The 22825-nt window shown below is 43.5% G+C and overlaps 1 protein-coding gene across 1 annotated transcript in view; it reads right to left on the bottom strand.

The window, feature by feature from the left end:
- Window positions 1-22825, bottom strand: part of BTBD11 (BTB domain containing 11) — a 473288-nt gene that overhangs the window by 50519 nt on the left and 399944 nt on the right. The window contains exon 4 of the mRNA XM_029599760.1: window positions 1624-1776. Within this exon, the coding sequence (XP_029455620.1) occupies window positions 1624-1776 (153 nt within the window). The remainder of the gene's footprint in view (window positions 1-1623; window positions 1777-22825) is intronic.

The following is a 22825-nucleotide window of genomic DNA, read 5'->3' as shown; positions in this document are numbered from 1 at the left end:
CTTTAAAAATGAAAATTGGGATAAATGACAGGTATAAGCAAAAGCTTGTGTCCAGCAAAGGATCTGAAGAACTGTGTCTATATGGGGGGGGGGGGGGGGGGAGAAGACTGTAGAAATCTGATTGGTGAGGTGGAGATGGTTGTGGGCACCAAGTGTAGTTGGGGAGTCGTTACATGAACTAGACACGGTAGTGGAGGGAGACGAGTCGTGGTGGTGAGAGTTCCATATTGACTGGGGGAGGGGCATTTCGCCAGTCAAATGTGAAGGGTTCAGGCACCAACTGAATATGCTTGCACCAAGGGAGCAAGGACTAAGGTTGACGTGAAAGGAGAGAGAGAGACGGAGAGGAAGGGAAGAGAGAGATGGGGTGGGGTGGAGAGAGATAAATTGAGAGGTTGAAGTGGAGAGGCTGGCAGCTGCCACTAACATAAGATAGTAAAACAGTAGCTGTCAGAAGATAAATTCTGCCCATCTACCATGTCACTGCAGACCCTATTCAATCTCCCTCCCTAGCCCTTACCTCTAAGGAGTCTTTTATAAATACATTTCCACTAATAAAGGATTTACAGTGTGAAAATAACCAGATGGTTTCTTTTTTTCCCTGTAAATATCTTAAAGAAAAGTCATGTAACAGTACATGCTAATGCTTACAATATATGTAAGCAAGAGAAGCAAACAATGGAATATTAGAAAATAGCAATTTAGCTATTATGAAATATACAGCAATCAAAAATGGTTAACCATGGAATCTCTGCACATACAGTCACTGAATACTGAAATAATAAAATTATCTTTTTTTTTAATTCAAAAAAACTTCTTCATGTGTGCTCAGGCAAGAGCTGTTTCACGATTAACAAAATAGTGCAAACTATTTTAGGCAAACAATTGAACTATTTCGAGGAACACTTCATAGGTGATTAGTAATGAATGCTGTGTGCCCACAAATTATTTATTTCATTCATTTCAATACTTCCATTAAGCTTATTTCAACTATGTTTTCAAGGGAGATTACAAGGTTTACAGATGTTTACAAATATCATTTTTCTGAATATGGTATATATTTAGAGGTGTGTTGGGGAAAGGATTTATGGGTTTTAACATGGCTTCAGGCATTCTAAGAGTGTGATAATGGGCATGAGAACATTTCAGACAGAGGCTCTTCAGGGTACTGCATCTGCTATTATTTCAAAGCTGTGGTGACCCAGTTCCAGAGAGACTGCAGGCTAGACCTCTTATTGTTGTTTTTCTTTTTAATTGACATCCCCAGTGCATTGTGGGATCTGTAGACCTGCTTCTTCCATTTGACATCAGTCCCACGGGGACCAAAATGCATCAAGAGGAGAGTCAAAGTCAGAGCTGGCATGAAGTTTCCCACCAGAAATTAGCAGCTCTGGTATTTAATATTACATATAACATTTATTTTATCAAATATATTGTAGTGCACAGGTGGAAATGGCTATAATGATTATATACGTGTTTGGGATTAGTAATGTGGATGTTTTTTCATCCGACTTCCAAATAGCGCTTCCATTATGATTGGCAAAGTTTGGAAAAAAGAAAGATGAGATCTTTTAAAAAAAAAAAAAAACCAAAGCATGCATTTATAATTCATTAATTACATACTTCAGCTGCCGAGGTTCACAGTCAACTCCTGGAAGTAGCAACCTAGCTGCCTGCCGTATGTCATCGCTGTCCACGGAGAAACTGCGACGATGCCCCGCATGAGCTACTGCAACCCTTATCCATTCCATCAGTGGGGGCAGCACAAGGAAGGGTCTGGAAATAGCCAAAATCATAACAAGGGCAATCTTTCAATCTTTCCAAAAACTTTTAACAGCACCAAGTGGCATCTAGAAAAAAAGCCTAGGGGCTAACGCAATATCAGGCGCTGAGCTCAACACGCGTTTTGGACGTGCTAGACATACGCCCAATGCAATATCGGGATTAGCGCCTCCAAAATGCGCGTCCATACCAGCGAGTAGCTAATAACGCTCATCACATGCAAATGCCACGTTGATGAGGCTATTAGCTCGTACCCTCGATGTAAAAACTAAATATGCACCCAATGCGCACATTTTAACCCTCAAGAATTAACACCAGCCCAGAGCTGGTGTTACGTTTTGAGGCATCCCAAGCCATGCTCAGGAAAGCAAAGAAATACAGCTTTTTTGTGGTTCCTCCTACTTAATATCGTTGCGATACTAAGCAGGAGGAACCAGAGAAAGCTGCAACATGAAAAAAAAAAATCTGGCTGTGCATGGTTAGGAAAATGGATGCTAGGAAAATTGAGTGTCTGTTTTTTCTTACCTGTGCACAGTCACTTCTCCTGGGCGCTCGATGCCATGGATGCGCAATTTATCCATTGCACGTCCCTTTTAGCGCGCCAGCTCATTTGAGTATAACATTAAGTGCCCAAGAGAGGGGATGTGCACGCGTTCATAAAACATGCATCCAGGGTGGACGCACGTTTTTTTGCGTGCATGATATGTATTTATTTGAAAGCATTTGTTACCCGCTCTTCCCACATTCAGGGCAGGGTACAATAAAAACACACATAGTAAATAACAAAATTACATGATGATAAAAATTAAAGTCAATAAAAATGAAAATAATTCATTAAGTCACATTGCAAAGAGAAAACAAATCAGGTAATCACATAAATTGATAAGGGAGGACTGTATGAATATCCTTGAAGAAAGGGTCGCCAGAGGGATATAGATTGTTGGTTAAGTTTGGGAATGCTTTTTTGTAAAAAGGTGGGTCTTTAGCGCTTTTTTTAAAGACGTTTCTTTCATGAAGGAAGGCATACTTACATCTACTAAGCTGTTCCATAAGAGTGGACCTGCTGAAAAGAAGACACGCTTTGTTGTTTCATCGAGGTAGACTAATTTTAGAGAGGGAACATCGAGAAATGCTTGACTTGCTGATCTAAGCGACCAAGAAGAGGGGTGTGGATTTTTAATACAGAGGAAATCCAAGGGGAATGGATATTATGAATAGCTGAATGTATGATCATGGCCAGTTTGTATTCTATACAATCCACAATAGGACACTGCCTCCTGTCCCTTGACTTTAACTTCCTCGGAACTCTCTCATGAAGGCCTTTGTCAAATGTTTTCTGGAAATCCAGATACTGGCTCAGCTTTATCCACATGTTTATTTACAAGTGTAAATCCCTCCCAATCCTAGTTCCTGGACTCTGCCAGGACTTCCACTCCCCCTTGGATGGCTGAAGTGGGGATGCCATGAAGACAGAGTTCACAGCCCTCGAGGGGTAGGAGCAAGAGAAACATGGTCATTGTTTGAGGGTGATACTAAGTGATCAGATTCAAGGACAATGACTGCAGAAGTCCAGATGGAGCTCCGGTGAATGCCCCCCTGGCCTAGGACCAGACAACGGGAGGAGGACTGGTGAGAGGGAGATAAAAATAGGTGGCAAATCTCTGGGTAGCTGCGAAAGTAGGTGGACGGTGCCAAATCCCAGCCCTGGCAGTGACTGAACTGAAAGTAGAAAAGAGCAGGTGGAAATTGCTTGGTAAAAAAGAAAGTGATTTGAACATTAAATCCACCTCTGAGCTGCAACTAATAAAATATACTTAAGATTGCATACTTGCACCAAATTTCTTCAACGAGCACACTTTTCTGCACTGTTATGTAAAAAATGATTAATATCTCAGGTATTAACAAACGTACAAGACAGTGTTTAACTAGTGATGATTACTTGATCTGCATTTCTACAGAAAGCAGTTGGCACTGGATTTATTAAAACAGATCAATATTAATGTATTTCTGATAACATAAGAAATTTCAGATATATGGTTTCAAATGCCAGGGTGGCTACTGCATTCTGAAATGCCTTATGTACTAAACAGCATTTCTCGGAGTTTTCCGTTGAAAGCAGAACAAACTGTTTATGAACCATTTGGAAGGTGTTATTCCCTTGCAGCAAACAGGAGCTGTAACAATTTGTGCAAAGCTGAATACATGCGTGAATAATCATAAAAGGTGAGTGAGGGTTACAGTCCCTAAGTTTGGCGCCACTGCTCTCAAGTTTGTAACTGGTGCTCCTTTGACCGTTTTTCTCTGCGGTCTGCACCATGTGAACAATGCATGATAGAAGGCAATCTCCAAAAGGTCCATATCAAGACAAAGACTGCATCGCACCTTTTTACCCCACGGGCCTTCCAGCAATTCTCAAAGAAAAGAAAACACGCGCTGATTTTCACTTTGAAGCTTGTAGTGGGTTCAAAGTGCATGTGGTTGCTTGCGCCTGCCTTTTCCACGGGTAGGAATTTTGCTAGAAAAATGTGTGTGAAGCTCTGAAAATGCCCATCTGTGCATGGACTTTTCCTCTCCAGACCTAAACCCCACCCCTGGGCACGCCTCCTCGCAACGTGACTAAAAAGCGTCATGGAAGAACTTGCTGGCTTTTAGCAGCTCCGAGGGAGTGAAGATTTCAGAGAGTCGAGTCACGCAGTTAAACACTTTTTACTTGCGTAAACTATTTGGAAAAGCACCTCCCTGTGAGGGTTTGACATGCACTTCACCCAAAGTCTGACAAAACTAAATGCTAAACAGAATGAGCAAGCTTTAGAAATTAACATAGGCGAAGGACGGGGATTGTGGCAGGATCTCTGACACCAGGGGTAGCCTGAGGTCAGGGACTGGGGGCCATTTGGGTACCCTGACAGGCTTCCTGGGCCACTGATGGGCTACTTGGGCTCCAGGTGTATGGGCCACTGCATTTTGAAGTAGGAAAACCTCCACAAATTCCTATCTGCTTTGGGCAAAATTAAGTCTGTCACTCTACGCTAGTTTATACATTTTCCTGTATAATGTTTTAGGGCTCCTTCTGTAAGCCCATTTTCTTTGCTTCTTCCATCCCCTATACTTTCATCTTCCCTTGAAAACTCCCTTCCCTATTGATACTTATACTATTAATTGTACCATTCAACAACCCTCATTTTGAATATCTTGATCTCACCTGGCTCCAGCTCCAGCATGAGACATAGCATTTTATGTGCTACCATGTGTCCTGTCCAGTGCATCTCAGGATCAGCTACAGAATGAAGGCTTAGGAGGGATCCAGCTATTTTTTTTTGGGGGGGGGGGCCTTCCCCCTCTCCACAATCTTCTCTCAAACCTCTCTCCCCCTCCATTCCACCATGCTATCTACTCTTGAATGTCCTCCCTAAATTCTCTCATTCCTTGCGCTGTGATCTTCTCTTGAACTCCTCCCTACTGTGTCACTATCGATTATCTCTCTCTCACTCCAGCTGCCAGAAGAATCTCATTTCTTACCTGTTTCCAACTCTTCCACCAGGCTGCTTCACTCTGGCAGCTTGAAGACAAGAAGCAAGCAGACTACAGGGTCCCACAGATTCCAACCGTAGGGGGAAGCCAGCCTACAAAGGAATGCTGCTCTATTCCTGCTGGTCAGGGGGTTGGAGACAGGGAAAAGGGACAGAGGATCATGCTGGGGCTTCGGCGGGAAGGACCAAGGATTGTGCTGAGGTGCAGAGGAAGGGGGGAAGGGGGGGCATGGGATCAAAAATGGGGAGCAATGTTACCAAGACACCAGGCCTGCAGAAACTTACAGGAGGTGTAACTTTCATATATAATACAGAAACTGGCAATGCACATGAACGTGCTTTATTGGTAACACTCTGAGTAATGTAAGTGTTATGGGTTCAGACTGTGCACACTGGTATCCTGCCCAGGGGCTCTGACCTGGGGAGCTAATCTCATATAAACACACACAATTCCTGGGATCATACATGGGGGCTTTAACCCAGAGGCTTATCCTCTACACAAATACACAAATGGCCACATAATTACTGGGATTATATCTGGAGGCTTGAACCCAGGAACTTATCCCCAACACAAAGAGCCACACACAAACTTTGATTCAGTACATCATGGTTCTAGGTATGAAAGTAAGTTTACCTGAGCAATAGGAGGATAGAACAAATCAAATCAAATCATATAGAAGAAGTAATGGTAGATAATAACAATTGCTATATAGATATAAAAAGCTTACATTTCCAAAGGATCAGCCATACCATCACGTCCAGGGCTCTCTCTCCATATACACTACAAACGCTTGTGAAAGCAACGGGGTTCCCTCCCTCTGAGTTCTTATCAGGTTTCAGACACAGGCGTGTGGCTTTCACTTTCTCTCTCAGGTTTTAGTATACATTAATTGCTAGTTTTCTCATCATAGACTTAGAGTAATAACTAAATAAACAGATTCTTGCCTGTTTGTAATCATTTCACAGTGCAAGACAGTAAACATGAGTTCACTCAGAGTTTGGCCTGTGGCCTTCAAACTAGTTTGTGTCTGGGTGAAAACTCTGAATCCATACAGCCTATCCTCTATATACATCCTCAGCAAAAGTAACAAAAAATGACTCCAACAGTAAGCCATGGTAAATAAGGCATATACACTTCATAGTTTGATAAATAGACTGCAAAGTATCTTTTTATGAGATGACCATATTCTGGTAAAGATAAAAGTTATTTTCATGACTATACAATAAATTTGTAACAAAATGAAGTACATGCAATGGCCTAAGAAGACGTACCAGTTCCTGTTCATGTGGTACAGGGCACATGTTTCCTGTCTTACTGTATAAAGCATGTGGATGGCATGACAACTTTTCAGAGCGGGCACAATGAAGCATGAGGCTTCAAACTGGCAATCACCCTATATTTAAATTGTATCTTATCATTACTAGTTATTAGTACAGCAGGCAAACCAGAAACACCATAGGTAGGGTGCCATGATCACGGGGTCAAGCTGGTTTTATCCCACTGCATGCATGGCAATGTAGCTCCTGCTTCCCTTAGGGAAATCCGAACTACATCGCCATGCAATAGGGTAAAACCAGGACTGGCTTAGCCTGTTCCCCCCCCCCCTGGACATGGGGTTATATGGTCACCTCAACTATAGGTCTTATTTTTACATAAGTACAGCAGTGCATACAATTTAGACTGGAAAAAAAATTGTTGTAGCCATACCATTCATCTTTCTTCCAACTGTTGCTTATACTCAACCTCATCTGACTATGGTGGGCCGGATTTAAGAATTAGGCAACATTTCAGCAGCATGGCTGGCGATTTATGTATTTATCTTTTTAGTGTGCACATTCCTGTGTACGCAAATTTTTGCCTACTATTGTATATGCTCCTGAGGCTTGTGCCATTTCTAAACTGAAGTCCAGCAAGTTTCAGGAAAGAAGAAAATCAGGCAAAAGACCAATAGCAGAGGGAGGAAAACCTAACAAATGCAGGGAAGAAAGACGACGTGGTAGGACAAAGGATGAGGGAAGGAGGGCGAGGCTAAAGGATGCAGTTAGTGCTATGAATGGTTACAGACACAACAGGTACTAACAAGAAGCAATGACAAATAACCAGGCAAAAAAAAATCCCAAGTTCTTCACGTGTCTGTACCTGACAAAAGAATCAGTGAAACTTCTGCTAGCGTGGATTTAAATCCGACTGAGTTATTTTATTCAAACACTAAGATATTTTAAGATGGCATAGGAGAAGGGCAGAGGATCCTTGGCTGAGATGGATATTATTGGATATCTGTAAATTGCAGCTAAAAGAAAAATTTAAACAGATCCGGCTGCTGACTGTATAGTGTAACAGGGTGCAATATCCATGCAAAAGATTCTTTCCTGTGACTAATATCTTTCTGTACAAAAATGTTAAAATCCCAAACAAAGAGAAAAAAAGCCCTCACTTGTTTTGCATAGTGTAAGCCCACAAAATAAAGGAAGGGTAATGGTTGTAAATGTGTAAACAAATGCATCAAGGCATTTAAGAACGTGGCCATATCACACAGAAAGTTGTGAGGAACCCATCCAGTGTTGCATCATCATAATGAGAAAATCCTGGCTACTGATACCAGAATCTGGTGAAAGAGTTACCTTCTAGGGCCCCCTGAGAAAATGTATTTTGAATACTGGTAGATAATTGATCTGGATAACCCCCCAAAAAATAATATGAATCCTTAAGCCTAACTTCTTTGAGGATACTTTAAAAAAAAATTCAGTATCAGAATCTAAGTCCTTTTCCCTCAAACTCGGAATTTTTTTCATTTGAGCCCACATCTGCATAAGGAACAGAATATTTTATTGGACACCACGTCAATAAACATTTACCCTGTATCTCATCCATCTGTGTGAATGCATAAAGAGCATCATTTATCAAGCAATATAAATGTAAGCTCTAAGTGTGACTGTCTATGATTGTGTTAGTTCATCATTTGCTGCTACGTGTATCTGATACAAATTTCTCTTGCTACGTAGTAACACAGCAATTGTCAGCACTTAAGGGATTCTTGGCCCACCCAACTTGCCCAGTATGTAACCCCTAACTACTGAGTCACTGCAGATTTTATTCAGTCTCCTGTCATCTCCCGCCGTTAAAACTGTTTCCTTTTTAAATGCTATAAGGGGAGGCTTAGTGGTTTTTATTATATATTTTAAGAGACAATACAGGTCATAGCACATAGAACAGGCTAGCGATCAGACCAAACAACTCAAGTAACATCTGCTAAAACCCTCTCTCAATGTAATTTACAAACACACAAACACCTGCATTAAAAAACTATCACGTACCAACAAAGGTCAACAATTAAGTTATAGAGGATAGCTCAATAAAGAATAGCCTGTAACTTGTCTGTTGACCTTTACCTCTACATATCTAAATGGACTAAGACAGCAACTACATCACATCATGAAAGTATCATGGGATTCAGTGGACTAGCTGATTCCAATAAATCTTGACTTTCAAGACACACAAAAGTATTTGTATGCCTATTTAACTAGAATATTGTAGCTAATTTGAAATACATTTCCTTGTTAGTAAGTGATTAACATTTTTTCCATAATGTCTTCTGTAGATCTAAAACTTAGTTGAATAAAGCCCACATATGGTGAAATTGAAACTTACCTGTTAATTACACAGAGTTCACAAGTAGGTCAGCTGCCTTCAGCATGGGCAACAATGTACTTGCTGTTAGATTTCTGACCTTATTATACTAGGAGCCCTTGACACTGGGTGGGTTTTGGACTGGTCTGGTAAGACTAAAGGAAAGGAAATTAACAGGTAAGTTTAAATTTCATCTTCCTTATTGTCCATGCCAGGCTAGTCCAGACAAGTGGAATGTACCAAAGCTCCACCTAGTCTGGGCAGGAGGAAGCCAAGATAGTGTTGCGTCCGTCGCTCTCTGACAGCTTCGACCTCTGTGCCTCACCTTTCTTCCTTCTCTCTCCTCAAGCCTTGGGAAGATGGCTGCTGCAGCGTCTTCATGCCGCTCTCTCTGGCATCCCCGGAATGGCTACGGTGACGGTGATCGCCATGTTTCTCCTGAGGGCCTCCTAGGGTGCATGCGCACATGCCACCCACGTCTTTATCCATGTCATGGTGGGAACCTCAGGGGCGTTCCCCTCGAGTGACGTCATGCCATCCGGGTATTTAGCCTGCCCTGCGTTTGCTAACAAACTGAGTTAGCAAGGATCGAGAATTGATTGGATTGCCTCTGGTCTAAGCTGCTCTGCTGCTTCCCAGCTGCCGCGGGAAGCTCTCTCTGCCCTTCGGGGTTTTTGATCTCTAACTTGGGTACCCGCTCCTCGTGGGCCCTTATGCTTTTTTTCAGGTACCTCTCTGGGATACCGGGTACTCGCTCCTCGAGGGCCTGCTCTCCCTACTTTGGTGCCTACAGCTCAACTACTTCTGCCTGCCAGGATTTCATCAATACAGCTATCTACCTCACAGGCCGATACAGTAAGGAGCGGTAGGAAGAGCTGCGTTAGTGCCGGGGGCACCCACGTTTGCCGCACGCACAGTCCGGCTCACCTACCGCTCGATACTGTATTAAAACCGCATGCAAATTCAAGCCGCGTCCAACGCGCGCCCATGAAGCGCAATCCATTTTACTGTATAGGTGCTTTATACAGCGCCTATACAGTATCCTGGGTGCGCTGGTACCTGTCACTTCAAATGTCATTTCAAATGACAGGCACCAGGAAGTGGATCCTAACTTTAACCAAAGAAAACCTAAAAACCTAAAATCCCCTCCTCCCGAAGCGACTCCACATGTAAAATATGTAAAACCTAAAAACCTAAAACCCCCTCCTCCCGAAGTGACTTGACATGTTAAATATGTGAATAAGTGTAACCAACTTACTTTTTGTTTCTTTTTCAGCCCTTTCAGCCTTCTCTGCCATCCTCTGGAGGGGGCAGCCGGCAGCGAAAGCGGCTTCCAGCGACGTCATGCGCTTCACTGGCTGAAGCGCCCAAATTGACGGGCGCTCAAGCCACTGAAAGCACATGAACGCGCATGCGTGACGTCACGGTGTACGTCACGCATGCCCGTCCATGTGCTTTCAGTGGCTTGAGCGCCCGTGCACTACGGGTATGCGTTCGTCCGTCTTCGCTGGCGGGGGCCGCTGGAAGCCGCTTTCGCCGCCAGCTGCTCCCGCTGGCTGTCCCCTCCAGAGGACGGCAGAGAAGGCTGAAAGGGCTGAAAAAGAAACAAAAAGTATTCACATATTTTATATGTCGAGTCGCTTCAGGAGGAGGGGTTTTTAGGTTTTACATATTTTGCATGTCCAGTTGCTTCGGGAAGAGGGGATTTTAGGTTTTACATATTTTGCATGTCCAGTTGCTTCGGGAGGAGGGGATTTTAGGTTTTACATATTTTGCATGTCCAGTTGCTTCGGGAGGAGGGGATTTTAGGTTTTACATATTTTGCATGTCCAGTTGCTTCGGGAGGAGGGGATTTTAGGTTTTACATATTTTGCATGTCCAGTTGCTTCGGGAGGAGGTGATTTTAGGTTTTCTTTTGGGGGAAATTTGCCATCTACCCTTACCCCTGCCTTTAACGCAGGGGTAAGGGTAGGCGGTAAATTAGCAGGTTAAATGCGCGGCTAAACTGCAGGTTAAAAAGGCGATAGTCGGGGCGCGCGTTACTGAATGGGGGGGAATAGCTAATCCGATTGTTTACATCTCATATACATGCCGCGGGCGGAAAAGGGTACCCATTGATTTAAAGAAGCGGTAAGGATGGGTTAAAAGGGATAGTGAATCGCGAGTTGGGCTAACGCAGCAAAATTGTGAGTAGAAAGCGGGTTAGAAGCAGGGTAGCCGCGGACACACTTTACTGTATCGGCCTGTCAGTGAGTAACTAACATTGTCAGTCTGTCTCATCTGCAGCTTCAGCGCTGGGAGTCTACATCTGGGACTTCCTCTTCTACCCTGCGCTGTCTAGCAACTACACGAATGTGGGACTGGTCTCCTCTCCTGAGGACCCCTGAACTAATCTACTGGGTTACCTCACTGCTGCCACCCCTGGTCAGTACCACCAAGCTGTATAATAAATACGAATTCTCTGTGTCTGCGTGTATAGAGTCTAGCCTAGTACTGCGGATCCTCATGGGGCTCCTCCCCGTGGGAATGGCCATCACCGCAGTACCCAAGAATCCACTCCAACACCTCAAAACCATAACAGATAGCTCTCAGAACTCCTGCATCCAAGACATAGCCTCTCCCTGCCTGCACACCCATATTGAAGTACTTAGAACAAGAATACAGTGGGGGCAAGAGCGCTGCCTGCAATTTTCTGGAAAGAATGATTCTGCCTACGAGGACTCCTTCACCCTCATTAAGCGGGAACCACTGAGAACTGCAAACTCTTCCTGGAGCAGGCCAATGTACTCCTCTCTTAAATTATTCCTGAAGTTAATGTCTTAGAAACCACTGTGCTTTAACAGGACACATTAACAGACCAAGGATCCATCTGAGAAGAAACAGGTCACTTACAAACATCTCAAAGGCCTTGAAACGGCCATCCCCATCCTAGCTACATTATCTGACTTTCTCAACTTAACAAGTGAAAAAAGCTAGAATCTGACAGCAGTGAACCACTACCCTCCAAAAAAAGGAGTGCATTGGGTGCAGATACCCTTTCCTTTAAAATGAGAAAGGCACCAAGGAGTCTGACTTCAACAGTAAGACTCAGAGAGAGGAAAGGATTTTTATTTTTTATTTATTTATTTTAATTTCTATGCTGCATTATCTGAGGTTCTAAGTGGTTTACATAAAACCATTCATGCCTTCAAAACTATGCCCACTTCCAAATCGAGGAGACCTCCCATAGTGGAGGACTTGTGATTTAGATCCTTGGAAGAAAGTATCTAATCTGAGAGAGACAGAGAAACAAGAGAGCTTCCTTGCCTGTGTCTCTTGCAGCAAACGACTCTCTGCCCTCTGTGAGATATGCAAGTTATGCCTCCATCCCAATCTTCTTTGGTGGAATGGACCTCTCAACAGGAATTATTGTCTCCTCTGTAAATTGACCTTGCAGAAGCTCCAAACTCTAAGACCTGCTACATGGTTACCAGTAACTGCTGACATTAAATATCCTTGCTATGTAGTTTGGTTCTTTTAATAGCCAAGGTTGTAACAGAAAATATAAGGGATCTTCTAGGAAATAATTCTCTGACTAAGGTGAAGGAGCCCCCCTGCGTGAATCTTCAGAACTCAGTCCAGGGAACATACAGGCTTCCAGTGGATACACATGCCAAAGACTGGATGCCAATCCTGGTTTTACCAGGATATCTGAACCCCCTGGTTCCCGCTTTCCTTTTTCAGCAGAAGAGCTTGCTTATCTAGGAACTTCATTGGGTTGATCTGAAATTCATTTATGGAAGTGCACCACCTAACTCCTAATACAGTAAAGGCTACTTCTGCCAGTATTTACTTTTCAGGGACTCAAAAGTGACATCTCAAAACATTTGTCTGTATGATGATGGTGATTGGCAATGTCAGCTGCTGCTCTGTCCTACAGAGGAACTCAATCCCAGACCAAATCTGACTTACTAAACAGGATACCTGAGAAATATTAGTTCCCTCAGTCTGCTCACATCAGCTAAAGGCAGTACACTAACCACTACCACCTGCGCTGCCTTCCTCTGAACTAGAAGCTAAGATTTATGGAATGCTAGATGACCAGATCTTGCCCACTGCTTAGACTGGATCCATTGGTTTTCCCCTAGGATTCCTGTCACCACTTCAGCTGCCCCACATCATAATTCCCCTCTCAACTCCCAGATCATAATTCCCCTATAAGACTCAAGTCTACGGAATGAAAAAACCTTGAAGGAGACTCAAGATTCATTCCCTTTGGGAGGCAACTGTGAAAAACCAACCACCTGCTCAGGCTTCTCACAAACTCCCTAGAGAGAGGAAAATATAGCCTTGTGATTCTGGGCTATGAATATCACCCTTTGAAGAAAGTGAACTGAGTGAGATGCACATGGATCTGTATTTTGAGAACTACATTCAGGTCCATTGCTCAGCAGCCTAGGCTCTGCAGTATAGATCATGCATGTGGCATATGTGAATGGGAGAATTGGACACAGAATGAGGCCTTGAGTCCATTACATCCAAAGATATAAGGTCATCTTTCTTCTTCAGAGACATGAAAGCTTCTAGTTATGATTCAAGATAAATATCAGTCAGCATAGGGTTTCTGCCCCTGCATAATCCTGGGCTTCTTACTTCACCTCAACCCTGAATAATCACGTCTGATTAAAGGATTCCCACCATGTACAGGGAGGCTTTTTCTATTCTTTGACCAACAGGTATCTAGAGTTCTGGCTAGCACATGGGGAAAGCCTCTTAGCTGCTAGTGAGGGATTCAGGATAAAGTGTCCTGAGAAATATCTGAGCTACCAAAACTGAAGAAGAGGCACCAAATTATTTATGAAGGATTCCTAACAAGATAATTAAACCACAATTTTGAACCCTCCAGATCAATATATTGAACAAATATATAATGTTCCAAACCCAAATGTTAGGTGACACAATTCAAACAACATGTAATTGAATGTATATATTGAAAAAATTTTTTTGGAAAAGAGTACAATCATACTACCCCTTGCGGGGATTTATGACAGCGATATATGAAACGTTCCTCTCTTTTCCAAAATTTTTTTTTCAATATATACATTCAATTACATGTTGTTTGAATTGTGTCACCTAACATTTGGGTTTGGAACATTATATATTTGTTCAATATATTGATCTTGAGAAATATCTGGTCATAATCCCTGGATGGAAGAAGCGGGAATGCCCCGTATATCTATATGCGGAATCACCTAAGAAAAGGTTTGCCATTCTCCATGGGGATCACAAGAATACGCAAATTCTCTGTCTCTACTAGCAGACCTGAAATAAATAATACTATGCCCCAACCTCCTTTCAAGGGAGAGACGGAGCCCCAAAACCTGTGACTGACCAAATCATCCTAATACCATTGACTGAGGGGACAGGGAAGTCCCTCTAGTGATCTTCCACCACCCAATGCAGAAGATTCTAAGCGTTTCCATGAAGGAGCACACCAGATCACAGCAGCTCACAACAAGGAGGCGACTGCCCCAGCCACATCCAATGGACTGAAATAATTCCTCAAGGAAGAGAGAGAGCTGCCTGAGCAGATTGGGAGTCATTTAAGAGGCTACAGACAAACAGGTTGGGGGATGGGGAGGAGGAGGAGGAGCTTCCATTAAGCATCCCCAGTTGGCCTCTGAATTTTGGTGCCTAAAATTCCAGGACTACATCCCCAGACGGTTGTCTTAGAGAGGGTAAAACTGTACAACAAGGCTGAGATGGCAATGGCCATCTCTTTGAGGAGTCCCCGAGAGGCACAATAGTAAACTCTGTGGCCTCATCTTGAGCCAGCACTGATTGGTCCAGATGGGAGGGGAGGAGGTCCCTAACCAAAAGGAACTTCCAGCATCACTGACCTCCACCAAACCAGATTCACCAGTTATGAAGCAGTCTGGGTCCCTGTGTAGGAAGGTTTGAGACCTCCTACTCTGCAAATCATTACCTGTAGAAAAGATCACCACTGAGGGATATTGGACCCACCACAGGAGGATCTGAGTCATAAAGCTATTGTACATAGCAGTTTGGGAAGAGAGATGAGAGAGAGAGAGAGAGAGAAAGAAAGAAAGAAAGAATAATTAAGCGGCTATCATGGGAATCCAGGAACATTTTGCTTTCATCCACCAGCTGTGGTCCTAAAAAAGGAGGGCGACTCCCTCTTGCTTGAATGAGGTGTCCCACGCAGGAGATTCTTCCATATGGGATCATGAATAATGGCTGGGAAGCAATCAAGGAGGAATCCAAAAGTTGTTGCCCAAGCAAAACTACTGTGGGATTTTTTTTTTTTTAAACAGGCTGCTGTCATTTTCAGCAGCACAAGCTTAATTTGGTCTTCGTATCCCTCTAGAAAGCCTCCTTTATGTAGAGGGGATGAGATTTGGTTCCGCAGGTTGATGTTTCAATTGCTCCTCTTGCAGAGTCGGCGGGGAGAGGAGTTCCGACATGCTTGGAGGTTACTTGCTACAGTTATATTTCCAGAACTGGAACTGAACTGGAGCTGTGCAGTCTCCACCAGGCCTGAAGGTAAATTTGTAGCCCTCCTCCATGGTACTTCTCCATTCAACTAATAGGTGGAAGAAAGAGGTCAAGAGTCTGGCCTGCCTGCCTTATTTATGCAATAATAATAATATTTGTTGGCTTAAAGCAGCAGTAAAATGGCTGCTAATCCTGCCAAAATAGGCACCCTGATTGATCTGTTTTCACAGTGTATTTTGATATGTTTCCTTTATTGTACTGCCACCCTGTGTCCTACTGAAACATTATTTAGTTTAGATTTTCTGTAGGAAGTAAAACCTTTGCTCTGATAGGTCATTGTCACTGCTATTTGATTGTTTTGAACCTCCTGATCTGCGTTTTCTTTCTCAGAGTGTTTCTCCCTGTTTTTCTTTTTTTTAAGCTCCAAAGCAGTCTGGGGACAGTTTATTGCTTGGAGGAATTTTCAGTTAAAAAAAGATTCTCAGCAAGCTATATCCTTTTATCCAAAACTCCTGAGAAAGGGATGGTTTCTTACTATTTATATTTTGAACTACAGCTTCTATGGCAGTTGCAGTTTGCCTCATTAAACCCAACTATAATTACAGAAAATCATCACAGCTGTGACAGTTCCAGAAGTTGTGCAGTTAATTACCGAGTCCATCTGATTACCTGAAGCTGGTTCAAGGAGTTAACTGGCTGTCTAGCAGCACTAGCAAGGACAAAACATGCTTGTGGAGACAGCACACTGAGTAGGCCATTTCATGTGCACCATAGCGCTGCCTTCCCCCATAGGGGCCATGGTTTTGAACTGGGGAACCCATCCAGTTTTGTTTATAGGAGGGTGCTGCCTTTTATTTTTTTATGTTCCTGCTCTATCAGGGAAATCAGTTTGAAGACTGTTGCCCTAGGAGCCTCCTCTACCAGGGAAATTTGCCCAAAGACTGTTGCTTTATGAGCTCAATCCAAGAAATCAGCCTGAATACTATTGCTCTAGGAGCCCTGTGTGTAGATCCTACTGCCTGCACCATCATTGGAATAAAGTTGCTGGGGACTACAGGGTGTTTGACCCATTGGTATGGAAATTCAGGGCCCCAACTGAGTGAGTTCCCAAGGAGGAAGGGAGAATCAGTCTAACAGGGCTATCACCTGAAACATCCCCAGGACTCAGTCTATGCTCCACCAGGAAACTGGGCCTAGCTACATCATCAGTCCACACATCTGCACCATCTGCTGGAGACAGAGAAATACTGAAGAGCTCAAGGCAGCACCAGACCTTTATAGAAGGCGTGAAGTTAGCTCTGAGCTACCGGCAGGAAGACATAACCCACGTGTCTGGGCTGGTCTGGTATGGATCGTAAGGAATACCCTATATATTTTCTCTATAAAAAAATCAAACTACTTGAATGGTCTGGCATTGTTAATAGGTAATAAAAGTGTCAACTTCTATGTAGCAATATGTTACACAATGGAAAACAGTAATACTAAAGTACTTATTTTAATGAATCTCATTTATGTATGCAAAAGTGTTTTGCATAAAAGCGGAATTATTTTCTGTACCAAGGTTATGCATTTTTGCCATGGTATGTTAAAATATAGATGAGCTTCCTTTCACACTTGAACTGAACAAGGTGGGCCCATCCGAAAGTAGCTGGGCCATTCTACAACCCACAGGGGTCCCTGGAAGGGGCGGGGGAAGGGACCTTGTTGCTAAGGACTATTTCTTGTAGCTTAAAAATAAATGTGGCCCTCTTACGGACAGGCCACTAGATGTCACTAGTTCCTTGCTATCCAACTAGAAGGGATACCACAGTTCAGCTCCTCTTCCAAAGGCTTCCTTTCATATAAGTAGGGATTGAGATAAGAGAAGATGTGGCTTTTGAGGAGTGAAGAGCTCCTGGTATGTTTCTTTGAGAGTGAGGCCTATTCCCCTCACTGCTCTATATTTTTTAGAGGCGTTTCCTCCTAGGTACTACTTGTCTGCCTGGAGGTTGGTCTCAACTTACAGGAAGAGATGTTATTGAGATTTTTGCCAATTATGAAAGAAGACAACTGGAATGGAAACCTCATCATTTTGGTGAAGGCAGTTCCCCTGATCGTTATGCCAGGACACTGAAGCTCTGACAGAACCCTTTCTAGGAGACAGACAGATCTATAGGATAGGCACTCCACTATAGAAAATATTTTTGACTGTGAAAGACAAACTATTTTTGGTTTGGCAGGAGCCAGGAGGTATTTTGTCCACCCCTCCTTACCTGGAGCTGGGCTGGATGAGCTTTACTATCGGACCCCTCCTTCTGAGAGGTCCAAGAACTATAAAGAAGAAAGTGAAGAATTCTGAAGACCTGCAACAGGATCTTCAACCCTCAGGGACACAGACACAGGCCGGGTAAAAGGATCAAACATCTGTGGACTAGAGTAGTAGTTTTCTATGATGTTCTACGTGGACCTTCATGCCGAATAGAATTTTCCCCGATTACTGGACTCTTACACACTCAGAGCAGGAGTGGTAAGATCTGCATAAGGAACCTGAGCCAGAGACACTTACACAGCGGGAAGCAGTAATTGCATTTATTCAAAATTGAACATTGATTTTACTTTTGATGAATCAGTAAATTATTATTTGAACACCCAGTTCAGTGTCCAGTGCATCTGTCCTTGCAGCACTACAGCATCACATACTAAAGAGGGAATTGCACACATTCACCACCTGGGCCATAAACATCAGGTTCCCCCCACAGAAAGGACACACAGCTTGGGAGGGGAGTGAAGAAAGTCAGTGTAGGCCGCCCCAGAACTATAAATTACTTGGAGAAATTATGCCACTTCAAAGAAAAGGGTTAGTGAGAAACATGCTGGATTGTAAAAGAGCTGACAAAATACACATTTCTTTTGGTTAATATACATGAAAAACAATCCGGTTACATAAACAGTTCACAAGCAATGAACAGGGTAGGGCACTCCGGATTTCTCTCTCACTCCTATGGACGCTTCACTTCATTTCCACTGGTAAGTATCCCCCACTGGAAAAACTCCTGCTGACCTTCCTCCTGGGGAGCAGAGCATCTAAAGCTGCAGACACTGTCAACCTGCTCCACTCCTTTGTTTCTCTTCACTTTTTCCAAATGATAAATCTCAAAAGAGCAAGGAGTATGGGAAATACTGCCCCTCCACAGGAATCCCACACAGATGTCTCCCCGAAGCTCTTTACAGTGGCTACAGCTACGCCCTTCTCTCTCTTGGGACCCAGGGGCTCCTCCCTTGTGCCTTGGACCACTATAGAAGAGAACCCAGAACCTTCTTCGATCTTGGTTTTATTACACCTCAAAACCGATAGGCACCATCCACTGAGGTGTATTTGACTAAATCTACACTCCCATCACTTCGTACCTACGTGCCCCGGTGGAAACACATGCTTCCTAATGGGGAGCCCGTGGGTATCCTGACAAATATTAAAACGAATGTTAAGAATTACATTTCACTTACAGGTAGATTTTAAAAGCTTTGCTCATGCAAAAATGGCCCTATACATGCCTTATGTGGGCTGCGCGCAAGCAACGCAAATTTTAAGAAGCCGGGAAGTATGCATCTATATATCTCCCACTGTAAGAGGGCCACTTATAACCCAGGAAAGGGTTTTGGGGGTGGGTGGGTTACATTGGTCTGCCAAGGGCATAAGGGTCTGTAGACCCTTGTACCACCGCCTTCCTCCCTAAATCCCACCCTGAGTTGAAAGTGCCCCTCTTACAGTGGGAGATATATAGAGTGACAGATTGTCTAACAGAGCCTCTCTCAAAAGGTGGCAGGTGCGTACTCGCATGCACAATATTAAATTAAGCACATCTTTGCTTGCATGCCCAATGGGTGCATGCCCACTCCTTTTAAAATTTACCTGTTTGGTTTTGCCATAAAACCTATCTACATTTCATCTTCATACTCATGAGGATGTTTTCCAAAATATTCTTTTGCTAGAGGGAATGTCAATGTGCAAGGATATATTGCTGCGGTTATTTTTCAGCTCTAAGCATGGTTTGAGGCGCGGTGGGGAACCAATGTCTTTCTTTTATGATGTATTCCATGCAGCCCAAAGTTCAGGATATACAAAATTACTCACACAGTCTGGGTGTTACACTCACTAACAAAACACTGCAGAAAGCATTTGCACCTACACATTCTCAGGTCCTGATAAATGTGTCAGATGTGGCACTTCTGGCCCCAGCTGCGACCTCTGAGTGAGAAACTGAATGATGCAGTTCTAAAAAAATAGAAACACAATGTGCCAGATGTACTAGAGAGCTCCTTCCAGCTTATGCTGTGGGACAATTGCTCAGTACATCTGGACCACAGTTATCAGCACCCAGATTATGCTGCGTTAGCTGTGTGGAGAAGCCCAGAAAAAAAAATAAAATTCACTGTGTAACCATAATAGCAACCATCCATTCAGATATATTGTTGAGGCTTGTTGTAATATGTTGGTTATAAATGGTACATCCAACCACTGAAACCAAAAGCAAGCCATGTGCTAGATTATTTTTATTTCTCAAGGAAAATTTTAAGGCATGTGACTGACAAGAGGCCACCAGCATGGGCTTGCTTTCAAAAAATAATTGAAGCCATGTGTTTACTTCAGCCTCTTAATGCCAGTAAATCTGTGTAGCCTTTAAGAGGCTCCTGCAGTGCCTCTGTGTGTCCCATTTCTGGATCTGATGCGCTTTACAGCTCTGGGTAAATCAGATTCTGTCTTTTGATGTCTTACAGTCTAAAATTAGATATCAAAACCCTTTAAAAAATGTACATTTCAGGGAGCCTCTTTCTGTGAAATATGACTACCAGGTTATGATTAATACAACATGGCTGGCTTTTGGTGTGCACTTTTCCTGTTTTTCTCTAAAAACTTGTGAAAACGAAGAATCCCAAGCATTGGCCACAACACGAAACACCACAAAAGTTTCCCGCACAGCTTGACAAAAATGTACATCAAGTCTGACCTCGTTATTCCTGCATTCCAGTCTGGGCCCTTCTCAAGCAGAAACGGTTAACTATGCCAAACAATGTCACAGTTAGTTTCTGATTCCAAGGTGAAACCTGATTGCTGCGTTAAGCTCTGAATAACTTACACAAAACATTCAGCATATGGGCGGAGGGAGACATGTATCCTTCCCGTGTCATCTACTGCTGCCCTGTAATAGTCATCACAATGGTCTGTAACAGGGGCACACAAACTTTTTGACGTCTCAACCAACCCTACATTCCAAGCCTCCCCAATGTTCCTCACCTCTGTTTCTCAGATGCGGACCTCACTTGTCGGGGCCTCACCCCTTCCTTTTGCAGCTGCTTAGAACTTTGTCTCCCACTCTGTCATCTCCCTTTCTCTCTGCTTTTCGCTTGTCTGCTTCTTTCTGTCCCCTACCATCCCCTATTTTCTTTCTGCCTCTCCTCTCTCCAATCAGCCTTTCTCCCATCTTTCTCTCTGAGAAAGCTGCATTCAATATATTTACACATGACTCCCTCCAAACACTGAGGAGTGTTTTCAAATGAGTGACTTTTATGAATGATACTATAACCATAGAATGACCAACTGTAGGCAGGGAAATCAAGCCGGAATACCTTATATAGGATTACTCAACCCCTATTAAATGTCCTGTACATCCATTCCATGAAGGAAACATAATAATAGATACAGAATCAGTCAATGCATTTAACATTGACACCACTGTGCCTGGACACTGCTGTACAAATTGTCAGAGGTCCCAGAGTAGATGATGTGTCTACATACCTTAGGTGATTATTCAGATTATGATTATTGTAATGATGCTATAGAAATGATACCCAAATAAGACCTATTAAAATATATTGTAGCAGACCAGGCTATATTTGAATATCACTGGTTAGGTTTCAGTTATTTGGTGGGGGTAGAAATAGGGCTAATGGTAATCACTTTTCCCGAAAAGATTTAACTTTCCTGTTTGCCACATATTGGAGTTAGCCGAATAGGTTATTCAGCTTAACTCAACTCCACCCCAAATCGCCCCCAAAATGCCAATAATTTATCCGGATAAAATTTATCCAGATAAATGCCAGCAATATTCAACACTTATCTAGCTAACTGGAAAGTTGAAAACTGACCCCATAGTAAATTCTGCTAGTTCAAACACAACTCAGAAACACTTTGGCTTTTAAACCGAATCTGCCACTAGTGCCTGACAAAATGTACATTTACAGATGGGAAGTGAAGCATCAGAATCAGAGAATCTCACTGTTGGCAATGACTTGGAATTTTAACAATTCATAACTGCACATCTGCCCAGGGAGCAAGTGGATCAAAGAACACAAGTACTTAAATGGAGTGAAATGATGCACAAGAGCTCTTCTCCTTTTTGCAGCCTCTCCTATAAAATACCTTTCCAAACATCTGCCAGGTGACCACAGAAAAAAAAGCAGAGCCATTGCTATGGGCTGGCAAGACTGGTGCCTCCCCGGGTCACCAAGTCAAACGGGGCACAGAAAGATGAAGGCAAGAAGGAGAAGCACAACTCTTCCCCAGACATGCCTGCGGGCTTCTCAACAGCCGCCCAGTCTGCCCAATATAGGAGTGGTCAAGGGATCTAGGTAGCCAGCCGGGGCGGGGGCAAATGCCATATGCTGGCGTTCCAGTGGCAACCCTTGCCCCAGGCATTGTTTTCCCAGCAACGGGCTTGGAAGTATGTATCTAGAAAAATCCAAACATACTTAAATTCTATAGGGCATACATTTTAAACACAAATACTATATATTATTAAAAGTCCCCACAATGAAATATGACTGAAAGAGAGCAGTTAGGGATGCCTTTGGACTACACTATCACACAGACTGAAGGTGCTGGTGCTCTTAAATCCATGCAACTATTTTATTTTGTAAATGAAGACCTTGTGGCGAAGCCCTCGCCTCTAGCAGGCCCCCAGCAGAGCCGCGAGCCCTCGCCCCGGACCACCCACGAAAAAGTCGCGGCGGTGACGTCAGAGGCGCGACCGGCGGGCTATTTAAACCACCACTCTCCTGGCGCCGCGCGCCGGGCGTCGCGCGCACGAAGGAGCGCGACAAAGGGGCCTGCCCCTTTGTTTCGCCCCTTCGTTTCGAACATCGCTTCCCCGAGCTGCATCACACCAATACTGCACTAGAACTCATCCAGCATCCACTCATCATTCAATTCAACCCACTATCTCAGCATCCAACCAGCAGCCTCAGCATTCAACAGCCTCAGCATTCAACCCACTGTCTCAGCATTCAACAGCCTCAGCATTCAACCCACTGTCTCAGCATTCAACAGCCTCAGCATTCAACCCACTGTCTCAGCATTCAACCACCTCAGCATCCAACCAGCCAATTCAGCAGTCAACCAACAGCCTCAGCATTC

The sequence above is a fragment of the Rhinatrema bivittatum genome, chromosome 4, assembly GCF_901001135.1.
Source record: "Rhinatrema bivittatum chromosome 4, aRhiBiv1.1, whole genome shotgun sequence".
Lineage (NCBI taxonomy): Eukaryota > Metazoa > Chordata > Amphibia > Gymnophiona > Rhinatrematidae > Rhinatrema > Rhinatrema bivittatum.
This window is presented reverse-complemented; position numbering and strand designations above follow the sequence as displayed.